The sequence below is a fragment of the Calypte anna genome, chromosome 3 (assembly GCF_003957555.1).
Source record: "Calypte anna isolate BGI_N300 chromosome 3, bCalAnn1_v1.p, whole genome shotgun sequence".
NCBI lineage: Eukaryota > Metazoa > Chordata > Aves > Apodiformes > Trochilidae > Calypte > Calypte anna.
Window position 1 is genome coordinate 14,817,390 of NC_044246.1, and position 15,746 is coordinate 14,833,135.

Consider the following 15,746-nt stretch of genomic DNA (forward strand, 5'->3'; position numbering starts at 1 on the left):
TCCCCTTCCCTTTCCCCTTCCCCTTCCCTTCCCCTTCCCCTTCCCTTTCCCTTCCCCTTCCCCTTTCCCTTCCCTTCCCCTTCCCCTTCCCCTTCCCTTCCCCTTCCCCTTCCCCTTCCCCTTCCCCTTCCCTTTCCCCTTCCCCTTCCCTTCCCCTTCCCCTTCCCCTTCCCCTTCCCCTCCCTGCCCTTCCCTTCCCCTTCCCCTTCCCCTTCCCCTTCCCCTTCCCCTTTCCCTTTCCCCTTTCCCCTTTCCCCTTTCCCCTTTCCCTTTCCCCTTTCCCCTTCCCCTTTCCCCTTCCCCCTTTCCCCTTTCCCCTTTCCCCTTCCCCTTCCCCCTTCCCCCTTCCCCCTTCCCCCTTCCCCTTCCCCTTTCCCCTTTCCCCTTCCCCTTCCCCTTCCCCTTTCCCCTTTCCCCTTTCCCCTTTCCCCTTTCCCCTTCCCCCTTCCCCTTTCCCCTTTCCCTTTCCCCTTTCCACTTTCCACTTTCCCCTTTCCCCTTCCCCTTCCCCTTTCCCCTTTCCCCTTTCCCCTTTCTCCTTTCCCCTTTCCCCTTTCCCCTTTCCACTTTCCACTTTCCCCTTTCCCCTTCCCCTTCCCCTTCCCCTTTCCCCTTCCCCTTCCCCTTCCCCTTTCCCCTTTCCCCTTTCCCCTTTCCCCTTTCCCCTTCCCCTTTCCCCTTCCCCTTCCCCTTTCCCCTTTCCCCTTTCCCCTTTCCCCTTTCTCCTTTTCCCTTTTCTTTCCCTTTCACCTTCCCCTTCCCTTTCCCTTTTCCCTTCCCCTTCTCTCTCTCTTATTGAAAAAACAGTCAATATAGCATACAAATATCTTAAAATCTAGCTGTAATGTATTTAATATTTGACTTCACTGGACATATCCTCAGAGTTGACTTTACATTTTATAATCATTCTTAATAATTTGTTCTTGTGTAAAAAAACTTACGAAAATGTAGGGATTTTTAAAGAGTGGGGCAGTTATATAGTCTTATCATTAGTTGTGATCACTTCATGTGTTTTGAGTTTGAAAGACATATTTAATGTTTTAGGCTCAATACAAAGAAGCAAGAGAACACCGAAGAGAAAAAATTGGTTCATATAAATACATATTTGAAGTTCTCAGCCTCAGGCTAGGTTTAGACCTAACAACTGTGGAAGAAATGATTTTGGATTGCCTTTCGGTGAGTCTGTCCTGATGGTTGATGATTTCAATTTTTAATCAAAGTATGTACCACATTGCCTTTTTGATGTAAACTGTCACCCATGATTTATATTGTTTCTGCCATAACGGTAATAAGGAGCTCATCTAAAATGGTTAAGTCATTCAACTTAGTTTCCTGGCAGACATGCAAATATTCCTGGAGTTTTTGATTGTAGCTTTTCATCTTTCTGAACTCAAGGATAATTACTGCTCTTACTTTGACATGAGGAATTCACCACTTCTAACAAATTTCATTTATCACAGTCTTTATTTGTTAATCCATTCCTTGTTGAAAAGAGACTGCAGTATGTGTAACTTAATATTTTGATAGTTAAGTGTGCTACTTAGTAAAAAGATGAGAGATGAATCCTGCACCATTCAATTAATGTAATTGTATTTAGGAAGACCCACAGATGGGAAGACCCATCTTTGAGTGCTTTTTAAGTTTTTGAATGTTTAAAAAAGGGATGAAGGGTGTTTTTAGAATGAGTAAATCCCAAACTCATGAAAGTTCAGAAAGCTCAGTCATTCCTTGTGTGTTTTTAGTGTTGTCTCTCAGGGTGTTTCAAAGTGCTTGAACTAAGAGAAGCAGCCAAGTAAACTGTTCTTTTTAGTGGAGTATCAAAACTCAGTCAGGCTGTATGTGAAAAGATGTAGTTCTTGGCTTCTCTGATTGCATGATGTTGTGTTTGTCTGTTGGAGCGATTCGCCTTTGCATTTAAAAGTCAGCCAGATGTTGTTTCCTTTGTTCAAAGAAATCAGTTGTTAGAATTTCAGCTGTTCAGTTAAAACACAAATTTACTCCTAATCCAACTTTTTGTTTAATGTTTGTTTACCGATGCTTATATATCACAAAATGTACATAAATGGTCCTGCCTTTTCTTCTGCTTACACAACAGAGGTGCTGTAAGTGTTGTCAGTCAACTAAGATTTCTTTTTTTTGAAGTTGCTTTATGGTAAATAGTTTTAGATCACCATGACTTCATGTAAAACTGTTCTACATTGAGTTTGATTAATTTGGACACTTGAGAATCTTTGGGTTCTTAAGGTGTTGGGTATTTGTAATTTTGGTTTGATGGACAGAAGATGGTTTACTGTTGCAAGGACCATCTGAAAATTTTCTGTGGTTGGCAGTTTTCTAGTTATCAGTTTTAGTTTATTTGTAACCCTGTTAGTCTGCTGGGGTTGTGCCAACATTGTCCTTTAACAAATTGCCAGTCAGCAAATTCTCCTATGCGTATCATGTCTTTGACATTTGTGATTTAAGTTTTACCCTTTAATGCTTGTATGTGTATTTGTGCAGTGAGTGTTTGTACCAGATGGACTTGAACCACAAGCGATTTTCTAAAGCAGTGGCCACAGGGACAGCTCATGTCTTACCTTCTGTGTAAAATTATACAATCCAAAAATCACTGTTTGCCTTACTCTTTCTCCTTAGTTGGAGTGCTTTTTGCAAGAGTGAATCTTCTTTCAATTTTTGTCATTGCCCTTTCATTACTTTACCAATTTTTCTTTCACTGTTTTTAGGGGAAATTTTTCTCAGTTTTAACCCACTGGTGCTTGTTAACCAAAGTGGCAGTGCAGCATGTTTTTCTAAACCTGGCTTGCTTTTACTTCTTTCACTTATTCTTCTCAACATTCTGGTTAGATTTGTTTGTTTATTTATTTACTTTTTATGGGGAAAAGTCATGCTTATAGGAAATACATACACCACATACATGTAAAGGTGTATGTTTTATACTTGAACAGTTGATCCATCTCCAGTCATACTCACTAGATTAATTTATGGTCTTCATGGGGAGGAAAGAGGTCACACTACCAAGGTTGCACCCCCCAGCTGGAAAGTTTGAATGCCCAGTCACATATTGCTGAGTTAGTCATCCTTGCAGATAACTATGGAGACTGTGAAAAAAGATGGATTTTGTTGAGATCAGTACCTTCTGATCTCCTCCAAACCCTCTATGTACTCCTCAGAGCCTCGTCTACTTCCTTCTAAATCACATATCCTGGTTTGACCAGGACACAAAAATTGTCTAGGTCACTTTGAAAATTCAAATTTTGAAAACCCCAGCTATAGTTCCAGGCAAGTTCTTTAGAATGATAATCTGCACACAGTGTCTGTTTCAAACCATTGCATCCTTACTACTCAAAGCACCTTGTATAACATGACAAAATCAAAATGGCCTTCTAGAGACCCATAATGTCTTAGGGTGTTCATGAGACAGCAAGCTAATTTTGGGGCAGGATGGTCTCCTTCAGATGTGATCTCACTGTGCCTTCAGATGTTGACAATTCTGTGTCACCATGAAAATGTTTTGGAGCCAATGAGGCCAATTCATATCTCTGTAATAACATCCTCATGGGTCATGCTACTCCTGTTTTACAAAGGTTTCTTTTATACTTAGGGGTAGAGTAGCAGTAGCAGAGAATGTCATGTCACTCAAATCTCCTTCTAAATCTTTTATGACATTACTTCCACTTGACACTTTAGACTTACAGATCTCTGTGAGTGACAGAATATCCTCTGGTGCCTGTGTATTACTGAATAAGACCATGAACACTTAATACACAGTTATGAAGATGTAGGCCACCTGTGTGTGCAGGTTTAGTACTTGAAGGCAATATTTGAAAGACCTACAAATCTATTGTGTTGAACAATATTTGTGGTTAAACATTAATTGCCACTAAAACTTTAAACAGTGATGCCAATTTTATGCCCCAAACAAGGCATGGACAGAGTAACTGCTCAGAGACAAAGTTTGTAGCCTTTAAGCAGGAGGTATTTATTAACGGCTGGGGAGCAACCAGGTTGTCCTGGGCAAACTGCTCTGATTCAGCAATCTCACAATTCAGCTTTTATACAATTTTGCCAAGCAATTGCAACATACATTATGAATATTCATTATATTGCACCATCTACTTTTAATATTCATAACAGGCGGAGTTAGAGGCTTGGTCTTCAATTTGGGGAGGATTCTGGGGGTCGTTCCTGTTTTTCGTCCTCTTGAACTGGTGTCCTTTCCATAACTTTTTCCTAATTTGGATCCTTTTGCATTTGGCAGGGTTTTTTTCGTGTCTGACAAAAATGCTGACTGCTTAGCTCATCTCTTTCCTTATCTCCCTTTGGTTTTCATAGGTCCCATTTTTTCATGTCTTATTTTGGGGATGCTAGCATTCTTTAGTTCCTTTATGTCAAAGTGACCTCTACCCTAGCGGATTTATTACCTCCGTTGTTTCTCCATACGAAGTTCTCTATGCTTTTGCTTAAGCCTGCATATTGAGTTTAACTCTCTAATTCCTGTATGGCTACACTATATTCGCTTTCTAGGTTTTACCTGGCTTCAACAGTGTCATGGTATTTTTCTATGTCTTAAAGGCACATAAAAAATTAACAGTTTGAATAACAAGTATTCACTATTTTATTTAACAGTTGGACGCCTTTGATTCTTTTTTTGAGAAGGGAGGAAGTAAAGTTTTGAGAATTTTCTACCAAGAAGGACAAGCACCAGGAACAGGTTAATTTTTAGCTGTATTAATACAGGCAGATGTAATAGTGCCTTGTGTTGTTAATTCTGTTTAATGTTTCCCTGAATAAAACCTATTTAGAAAAAGTATGGTCAAAAGCCTATAAAAAGAGAAGTATTTCAGGGACAGTGAAGCGGTTGCAGCTTATTCTTACAGAAGTTATGCCGCCAATTTGTTAGAAAGTACTTTTATAAAACCTGTATGAATTTGCTTTTACTATAAATGTTTGAAGTTTTTTAGTTTCATATGCTCAGTAGACACCCAATGTCTAAAATGCTTAATGATTCTCTAAGCACTGAGCATGCTGTTTCCCTACCTAGTTATAGGAAACCCTCAAATTGCATTGCATGATCTTCACAGAGGACCTAAGAGTCTCTTATTCTCTATTTTCTCATTACCTCAGTCACCAACAAATTAACCCAGAATAATGGGGCAGAGCAAAACTGGTTTTCAGTGAAAATGAGCCAAAATTGCTCTCTAAGATATATGTTATGTGTTTGTTGTAGGTTTTAATTGTGTTGTTAATTACAGCCATGGATTCTGCAGTTTTTGCTTCTCTTACACACAAAAGTAGAAAATAAATTATTTCTGTGTAGAATTTTATTTCATTAGTTTAGTCTTAAGCATTTTATAATACCCTTTTAAAAATAGTGACACCTATGAAATTCTTTTTAGAATGCGGCCGGACAATTCCAGGAGTTAAAAAAGACACCAGAGTGATGCGATTCTACTTGGACAGTACACCAGATAAATTCACAGGATTGTGTTTATTCTTTGTTCGTTCTAAGAATGACAGCAAACTAAATGAAAAAACTATACATGAGGTATTTTCTCATGCACTTTAGAATTAGATAGTTTTCTTTCACTGTTCTACTGTTGTCACATAACTGAGGTTACTGGTAACTTATTTGCATGTTATGCAACGTCATTCTGTTTGCTCTCCGTTTTGGGCAGACAATGAATCACTTTGTTAATGAGCAGGGTGCCTTGTGAAATAAGTGTCTTACACTTAATCACTGTTTAGATTAATTTCTTGTCTTCTCCATACTGTTTTTAAAGAGGTTAAAGCCACTAATTACGTTTTAGGAAATCTCTAAACTATAAGGACTCGTTGAGTAGACTTTACTGAAGGTACCAGGTGCAGAAAAGATAGCTTATACCTTTCTCTTTTATGTATCTTTAAATGTGCATTTTCCCTAGGTAAATTATATAGCCTGAGTTTTTCTATTTTACAACTATGTAAGACAAATTATTAGATAAGTATGGGCTTCATTCTTGGGTATAGCTACGCATCATAATACTCAGCTAGTGCTTAAGGGACAGTAAATTGGTAAGAATTGGTGTTATATTTGTATTTTCTAACCAATATGATTTACAATTCTTTAGACAAAAAATCCATTGTTAATTTTTATACTTTATAATCTATATAAAAAATGCTTTATTCCCTTTAAAAGTTGAGAAGGTGAAGGGCAAAAAGCACTATTAAAGTAAGATAGAAGATTCGTCTTATTATTGTTCATAAATATTACTTCTGCATCAAAGTGCTTACTGAGGTAATGAACAAAGGAGATATGTAGGGGAACAACATAAGGAGTCTGCTAATCACCAAGGAGTGGGTGTGAGCCACTACACCTGTGCCCAGTTGAGGCAGGGCCCCACGGAGCATGCGCGAGGCCGTGGACCAATAAATAGTGAGTCTCACATCCCCCAGGCAGCTCACTCCAGAGCTAGCTTCGAGCGTGGCTGGTTGCGTCCTCAGCAGCAGGCTAATCTCGCAGCAACTCTACGTTAGGCTACATCGCTCATCTATCCAGCCCGGCGACGCCAACCTCGCTCTCCCCCCGCTACAGAGATATATATCCTTAGAAGCATATTAGTATTTGCTGATTTGAAGAACATTAAAAATACTGTGATATAAAAATACTCAGAGCCTGTAAAGTTTAGTTTTGGAGAGCAGACAAATATTTCATCTCATGTATAGTAATATACATTCAGTCAGATAATTGCTTCTAATGTAATTTCTGATACAGATATTCAGTGCAGTTTTGCTACTAGCATTTCTTTACATCATACCTAATTGTAGATGGGGAATATTTAAATTCTATGCAGTATTTTTTAAATTTCCAATTTTTCTGTATGATAAGGAAGTAACAGAAGTTACAAAAATGTAACTTGGCAACCTTTTAAAACTGTTTTAAATAATTATTGACTTTTTTTTTTTTTTAAATTGAAAACAGCATATTATGGTCACATTGTGGGTATCAGTATTTTGTAAAGATTTTGTCTCCTCCAGTTAAAGTTTTCATTGACAAATTACATTGCTTTAAAAAAATACACTCATAATACTCCAATGTAAGTTACTAACATTGCTAACAATCATTCTGTTACAATATAGGAGGCACTCTTTGGTGTTTTGGATGCCACTGAAGGACTTCTACGTGGTATTAGGAATATCATAGAAAAGATGTTTCTCCCTGCTATCCTTGCATCAAATAAATGGGAGGCTTTAAGTCAGCTTAAGCAAGATAAAGAAGTCAAACAGAAATTCATGGAAACAATTAACAGATACTTTTCATTTTTAGAAGGTAAGTATTGCATTTAAGAAACAATCAAAATGGAGGAATTCCACATAAAAATTTTTGTTTAGAGGCAGTAGCACATAGGAAAGGAACTTTTCCAGTTCTGAAAAAAAAAATTATCAATTACTTTCCTAATAAGTCTTTAATTAAATTATTTACTTAAGAAAATTCACTAGTGATATTTTAGTTTTGAGGAGGAACACTGCATTTAAAATAAGAATTTTCTAGTATATATGGGTGCAGTAAAAAAGCTACTATATTGAAGTAACACTGGTTGCAAACCTACATTCCTAAGCTTAAATAGTTTATACTGGCAATTTAATTTTAATTTTTGAGTTTTAATTGATTCTGTATTGGAACTGATTTTTTTTTTTCCTTTTTTTTTTTTTTTTTTTTCAGGGGCTATAATAAGCATTGAAGGGAGGGTTGAGTTGACAAAAATAGAAGACGTTAATTTTTCTAAACTCCAATCCTTTGAGAACATAACTGCAGCAGCTAGTAATCCTGACCTGTTTCACCAGCTAGAGGAAGGACTTATGATATGGTATAGACAAATTGATCAGGTATGTTGTTGTTTTAATACATCAATCCAGGATTAATATAGATAGATATTTGTTAATTATATGTGACGTGTCTAAAGTCAGTCGAAGGCTTCAGCTGCTTTTCCATCTGAGTAAGGTGAGGGCTTCTCTTCTATGCAGAAGTGAAGTAGGAAGTCATTATCCTTAAGAACTTACAGTCTAGCAACAATAAGAGTTTCTGAATGTTTAATATACAAATAAGAAGGAGAGGAGAGAAGAATGCAGGAGTCATAGTCCTGGCAGGGACCACATATATATACAGTTAGGTATATATACTCTGTGCATTACCTGATAAATTTCTGCTGCTTGTCATGGGATGAGCTACAACTCTTAGACCTTTGACCAGGTCCAGTAGGGCATTTTCTAATCCTGTGTAAATCTTACATAGCAAGGTCTCAGTTATTCAATAAATTAATATTAGATTTTGTTAATAACACATGGAACTCTTTGTCAAAATACAGAATCTCTGTAGACTGGGGCATACCCTTGCTTGTAAGGGCACACTGTGGTTAGTGTGTTTAGATCAAGAGAATAAAAATGTGAGACGTGTAAAAAGAACCCATTGTACATTTATCAACATACAAATGAGTACATTCATGACTTTGTGTCCAATGTTTATTATTTTTATTAAAATGGTTCTTCAAGTTTTTGCAAGTGAAGTTATATTTGGTGCATTTCAATACATAGAATCTAATTAAAGAAAAAAAATAGGGAGATATGCTGAGATTCACCCAGTTTGTGACATCAGCTAAATGTATGTATTAGTTACCATAATTTCAGTGTAAGGATATGATTAGGTATAATTCACAACTGATTACTTTTCCAAACTGTAAGAATTTTTGTGTATCAGTAACTGCAAACTCGTTCCTTTTAAGTTAGTGTCTACAGAGTGTTACCTTTTTATAATAAGGTCTCTGTTCTCTGTAGTTGACATTTGGATTTTTTTTTTCAATTTTGTTGCAGGTTCTGATTGAGAGTAAACAGATAAGGAAAGAAGCTGATGATTCAGGTCCACTGACTGAACTAGAGTACTGGAAATGTATGTCTGCAAAATTTAGTTTTATAATTGATCAGATCAAAGGACCAAGCTGCAGAGCTGTCATTAATGTTATGAAAGTTGGACATTCTAAACTACTAAAGGTAATTTATTTTCTTTTTTATGTTTTTTGTTTTAGTTTGGTTTGGTTTTTTTACTGTAGTAAAAAAACTTGCAGTATTTATTTTGTTTCATTGCATCTAACAGACATTGTCTGAGGAGAATTGAAATTTAGGTATAATGCTCGTGTGCTTAATATAGTGGGAGAAAAATCAAGACCTTTTTAGAGATGCAGACAAAAATTATTGTAAATGAAAATGACATTTATTGCCTCCTTTGGCAACCCTTTTTAAAAAATTACCAAGGTTTACTTCGAGCAAATCAATGCAAACAAAGGAAACACTTTGATGTGTATAAAGTTTTTTACAGTACTGTTTTCCCTCTAGATGTGGCAAGACTTAGATGGTAGAATCACAGATGCAGCAAATGAATCAAAAGATAATGTGAAATACCTAAGCATACTTGAAAAAGTTTGCCAGCCACTTTATAAGCATGATCTTGTAAGTATGCCTTTCATTGTTCTTTTAGTCAGCCCTAGATGATGGTATCAGTTATTAATTATATTAACTACTAGTTATTATAAGAGGTATATGTTTCTATTGGTTGTTGCAGAATAGTGTGGAAGGAGGAAATACCTTAGGAAAAATGGCTTCTTATGCTGTATTTTTTCAGACCTTCTTGTTTTGGGCCTACCTGTCTCCTTTCTCTGTCAAAGTGTTGCATTTATTTTGCATTTCTGGCACCTTAGGATCCTACTGCAAAGATTTAAGGGGATAAAAAAAAAAAAAAAAAAAAAAAAAAGAGTGTGATATATGTGGCACAGAGCTAATACTGCATGGAATTGTAGATTAGAAGAATGTGACAGTATACTCAGCTGTTTATCTTCACCTCTTCAGAGTAGCACTAGAGGGTGCCAGGTACCAGGCAATAATGAACAGCTTCATAGGAGTTAAATTATTTTTAAATAAAAACTGACATGTGGGTGGCAAATCATTAAAGAGGTCTTTGTTTTAGTAATACAGGATAGTGAACTGTAGTTCTTTGTTTAATATGGAACAATTTAGATACATCCGAATTTCTCTTTCACCTCTTGGAATATTGTTCCAGAGATGAAGGTAATTTAGGTAAAATTTTCTATGGTATTCAACTAAAAAATGTAGTACAAGTTAAATATGGCCTGTTTTAAAAAGAACTGCATGATGTATTGAATTTAATTTCATATCTGATATTGCAAAATATTTGTTATATTATCAAATCAGGAATGGAATCCCTGCAGATTTAATACCATCTGTAGTGTGCATAAAATACAGCATTTCGTGTATGCAATATCACACACAGTCACAAATGTAATTGAAGTGGGTGACCATATGAAAATTTATAATGAGTATTTGATTCAGGGCTTTTAATCAGAGAAATCTCTATACATTTCAGTATTTGTAGTTTTATTTTTTTGGCAAGGATTAAAAAAGAAAACCAGTAGATTCAGAATTGCCTGATTCCATTTTGGGGGGCAGAAGTTGTTATTGGTGACAAAAGTGTGGTGATTGAGTGGTTTTCTTATACCAAATAGTCTTTCTTTCACACTGCTCTACCAGATGCAAATGTCTGATACATTTGTTGACAGTATTAATGTTTAGTTGGAGTTTGCAGCCCAAAGTTAATTCCAGGACCTTGGTTTCCGTGTTGAGGGAAGACAGTCGAAATTTCTTTTTCTTGATGTTCTGGATTGCAACTCCGATTAATCCCTGGCCATGTTAATTCATTATAATTTTTCAACTTTTTTTCCCTTCTGTTTTTCCAGAATAGAATCAGAATTGTTTGAGTTGGAAGGAAGCTTGCAGATCATCTAGTTTCAAACCCCTGTCCATAGGCAGGGACACCTCCCACTAAACCAGGCTGCTCAAACTCCTATCCAGCCTGGCCTTGAACACTTCCAGGGAATGGATATTTGCAGATTCCATGAGCAACCTGTTCTAGTGTCTCACGACCCTCACGCTAAAGAATTTCTATCCAATCTAAATCTGCTCTCTTCTAGTATAAACCCATTATCTCTAATCCTATCACTACATGCCCTTGTAAATAGTCCCTTCGAACTTTCTTGTAGGCTCCCTTCAAATACTGGAAGGCTCCTGTAAGGGTCCCTGGAGCCTTCTTGTCTCCAGACTGAATAACCCCAACTGTCTCAGCCTGTCATAGGAGAGGTGCTCCAGTCCTCTGATCATCTTTGTGGCCCTTGTCTGCACTTTCTCCAACATATCCATGACTTTTTTGTGTTGGGGACTCCAGAACTGGATACAGTATTCCAGAGGGGGCCTCACAAGAACAGTGTAGAGGAGGAGAATCACCTCCCTCAACCTGCTGGCCAGTCTTCCTTTGATGCAGTTCAGCATGTGGTTGGCTTTCTGGGCTGCAAACACATATTGCTGGCTTCATGTTGAGCTTCTCATAATCATCCCCCCCAAATCTTCCTCATCAGAGCTGTTTTCAATCCAGTCTCTACACAGTCTGTATTTGTGTTTGGGATTGCCCCAAGCCAGGTTTAGGACCTTGCACTTGGCCTTGTTGAACTTAATGTAGTCTGCACTGGCCCACCTCTCAAGCCTGTCAAAGTCTCTCTGGATGGCCTCCCTTCCCAACATATTCCAAAATACTTTGAAAGTTATAGAATTACAGAATACTCATAATACCACAGCTTGATTTAAATTATAGGAACAGTGATTTCATAAAATATGTGAAATACTTAGATGCTTTATAAGATGACTGACTGAACTAGCCATTCGTTGATGAAATTAACATTGTGACAATTATTTAATGTTTTGTGAAATGTCTGAATGAAATTATTTTGTGTCATGGTTATCATCACAGTGTAATTGCATAGACTATATTTAGCAGCTGTACTTGAAGGAAAACAAAAGTATTAATCACAGACAACCACTGTTAGCTGCTAAAAGAATACTTCCTTCTGGGCCAAAAAAAGCAACCTGTACTTTTTGAATTAGTGTGCCATTTTGATGATCAAAATAGCATAAAAAATATTCATAATATCTTTGATTTTATTTATTAGAAAATAATCTAAGAGTTTTACTGTTTGTATTGAGGTTTACATTTACTTTTTTTGTTCTGTTTGGGTTTTTTTTACAAAAAGCTTTTGGTAAAATGCCATAACATTTCAAAGGTTGGTTCATGTGTTCTAAGGAAAAATGTAATTTAGAAGTTGTCAGTAAAATAAAAATAGAATAAAAATATAGGTGTCAAGAATAGAAAGTAAAACTTTTCCCTGAATTCTCCTTTAAGATATCAATGACACATGGAATACCAAACTTGATGAATGCTATACGAATGATTCATGGAGTTTCAAAATACTACAACACTTCTGAAAGAATGACATCATTGTTTATAAAGGTAAATATAATATGTATAATATAAAAATATGTGATTGTTCAGAAAAAAACCACCTTTTTGTTTGGACAATTGTTTGAAAATTATAATAAGCAGTAGGTGTCTGCATGGGAAAGGAGGAGTAGTCCATTGATCAGAAGAGGACTGAACTTTGATTAAAGACTTGTCTTTTGGAAGGAACTTGTTATTCTTGGTTCAGCAAAATTAGTTTTTTTTCTTGATCCACCTCCTGATCTGAATTGATCTGCTCTGTTGTTTCTTAAATCACTGAATCCACAAAGATCTTTTTATTGTCAGCCTTGAAGACCTAGTTAACCAGATGGCCATGAGTCTGACTAGGCTATTCTCTGCAAAGGTATGAAAGACAAAAAATTCTGTGTTCAGAAGCAAGTCTGACTTGAAAAGTTAATTTAATCTCAGGTCATAAACTTTGCTACCTTAAACAGAAAATTAAGACCAACTAGGTCATTATAGCAATGTCATTTGCAGAATCCAGGCTCTCACTGCAGGAAGAGATGGTTTGTGTAATGGTTTTAGAGCAAAGAACACCTTCAAGACGAAAATACACACCTCCAACAGGCATCTAGGGGAAATAATGTTAAAAAATGCATGCTTTTTCCAGGATATATTTATCCATGACTGTTTTCCATAGATCAGATGTTAGGTATAGATTATGTGGCAATATTTATGTTGCCTGTTATGCAATAAGCTTTTATACACTTGTTTATTGATGTATTGACACTGCTGCTTGTCATTTAGTGGTCTAAATGATTGACCATTTTACCACAGAGGCTAATAGCAAACTGGTTACATTAAGCTATGCTAAGAAATTTTAAGGGGAAAAACTCTGTTACACTTCTGTGGCTGAAGGTCCACACTGCTTGCTTCCATTTAAAGATCACCAGAGGTGAAGCAAATCTGCAACTTCACCAGTCGTGATATTACAGTGTGATGCTGTCTTTGTTGCCACAGTTTTCAGTCTTTGTTCTGATCTCCTTACAGTACTCTCATGTGTCAGCAGAACTGTTTTGAACTGTTCACATTATTTAATAGACAAAAATCTTATCTACCTGTAGCTGTTCTCTGAGATGTGTTTTCTACAATTGCATTCACTGCTGTACTCCTTTCTTCCTTTCTGTCTTTACAATCTTGGGATTTTTCGTAGTTGAGAAGTACAAGACTGTTTTCCCCTTTACATAGCCATGGGAGACCAATGTAAAGACAGATTGCTAGGATGGAAAATTCTTTAATGGCTGATTTTAAATAAGGGTACATGCAGTACAAAGTGTAAAGATGACAATGTAAGTTAGATTGAATTAACTCTTTGTTCTTGACTTAGGGCTGGTGACATTCTGTGCATATGCATATGTATTTCTGGTCTTGTAGAACTCACAAATACTTCCTGGGACTTAAAACACTCCCAGAAGAGTGTGTAAGACTCTTTATTGGGTGTTTGTCATGTATATTTATCTTGGGTTAGTGACAATATCACATATATTATTAAGCCGATGTTATTTCCACAGGTGAGAGTTATCCAATCTCTGATAGCACTAATAAATGAATGTGGGAAATTTATTATATTTTTTTAACAGGCATATTTCTTTGTAAGCTTGAGACCTATTTGTTGTTTTCTTGTCTTCACTAGATTACAACCCAAATGGTGAGGACATGCAGAGCATATATTCAAGGCGGTGACTTATCTGGTGTCTGGGAGCAGGAAACATCAAAGGTCATTGGAAAGATTAAGGTTTGTATTTTGGTATTTCATTTCCTACCTGGTGATATGTGCAAGGAGGCCCGTATCAGTGTGTATCAAGTACTTCACACCTCTTTCCTGTTCATGATGTTTTGGGTGTTTTGCCATTTTTTAGCCCAGTGATACTTGCTGAAATTAGAATGCTCTCAAGTGGTGCATTGTTTGGCTTGGAACTGGCACCTTCACCATATATATGACCAAGGAAAAGTACTCTTCCAGTACCAAGCTTCGTTGGCACACCATGAAAGCTTAGTGCTCAGTCTTTCTCTTCCTCATTCAATGATGATGCATTAATAACACATTAAGCACATGCAATATGTCATGAAAAAATGCATCAAGCTGAGGAGTTACTGATTGCCAATACTGACTTCATTTCCACCTTCTCCTTTATCAGAGTTCAGCTCTTGACTTCTTATCATACCCAGAAAGGTATAGGATTTCATAGTCCTTTAAAAATTGCATCCAGAGTTACAAAAGCAAATGTATTGAATATGTCTTTCCTGACCTGACAGGATGATATGATTGTAATAATTCATCTGTTTCATTCAGGTTGTCCTGTGTTTGTTCTACAACTGATGACTTCTCATTGTTCTATGAGAGAAATATAAACCCAGTTTCTAATCATGGTGGTCAGTCTTTGTTCTAGTATCTGTATACTGAAGATCTGGACATTCTTTGCAATGAGGATCTTTTTTAATTTCCCAGAATTCATAGACAATTGTTACATATAAGTACATATTCAGTCTGATTACTACCAGTATATTGTGATAAAATCTACGTGCTGTTTCCCAAGAACTGACAGAAGATGTTTATATTCCAAATTGAATTTATATTCCAAATTATATACATTTTTCACTAGTTGTTATTTTTATAGCTGATACAGTCTTAGTATCTCAAGTGAATAATTGAGTGAGAAAGACAGATTATTCTTCAGTCTCAATTTAACTCAGACTCCCTTGTTGCAAATGAACCATTTTGTTAAGATACATTTCATCCTTGTCCAGAGGACAGTCTGGCCACTCTTAACTAAGCTAATAGCTTTTCTTAATATTCAAATGTCTTTAGAGCAAAAATCATCACCTGCAGTTTGCTTGACTCTAAAACACTTTAATGAGAACTAAAATATCTTTTTTTTTTTTTTGACTCATTTTCCAGAGTTAATTCTTCCCCTGTACTCTACTGTTGTGTGTTCATATGTTGCAAATACTTGCTACACATAATGAAAGAAAACTGCAGTAAGCTATTACTGCCTGTTTGTTGAAACTGGATTCAGTGATAATTAACCACTTTGGACTGACAGGAAGTTTCAGTTCTACCCTGGTCTCTCTGCCATAAGCAAAGCATAATGAGTATGGTATTTATTCCTTCACTTTTTAGGAGTGCATGTTTCTATTTAAGGAATATCAGAGATGCTTTCATGAAACAAAAGAAGAGATTTTGGAAGCTCTAGGAGAAGAGTCATTTGAAGTGTCAGAAATGTACATTTTTGGAAAAGCTGATGCTTTTTGTAAGAGATTAGAAAAAGTGAGTATTCTGCGTGCTGTTAATATCATTAAGAAGAGCTTGTCCAAAGAATAGTTTACAAGGTTGACACTTTTCAACATACATGCTCTT

The 15,746-nt window shown here is 36.4% G+C and overlaps 1 protein-coding gene across 1 annotated transcript in view; it reads left to right on the plus strand.

The window, feature by feature from the left end:
• Positions 1-15,746, plus strand: part of DNAH8 (dynein axonemal heavy chain 8) — a 121,003-nt gene that overhangs the window by 452 nt on the left and 104,805 nt on the right. The window contains exons 2-11 of the mRNA XM_030446786.1: positions 1,045-1,176; positions 4,627-4,711; positions 5,397-5,545; positions 7,117-7,306; positions 7,700-7,863; positions 8,845-9,021; positions 9,364-9,477; positions 12,272-12,379; positions 14,022-14,123; positions 15,510-15,656. Of these exons, the coding sequence (XP_030302646.1) occupies positions 1,045-1,176; positions 4,627-4,711; positions 5,397-5,545; positions 7,117-7,306; positions 7,700-7,863; positions 8,845-9,021; positions 9,364-9,477; positions 12,272-12,379; positions 14,022-14,123; positions 15,510-15,656 (1,368 nt within the window). The remainder of the gene's footprint in view (positions 1-1,044; positions 1,177-4,626; positions 4,712-5,396; positions 5,546-7,116; positions 7,307-7,699; positions 7,864-8,844; positions 9,022-9,363; positions 9,478-12,271; positions 12,380-14,021; positions 14,124-15,509; positions 15,657-15,746) is intronic.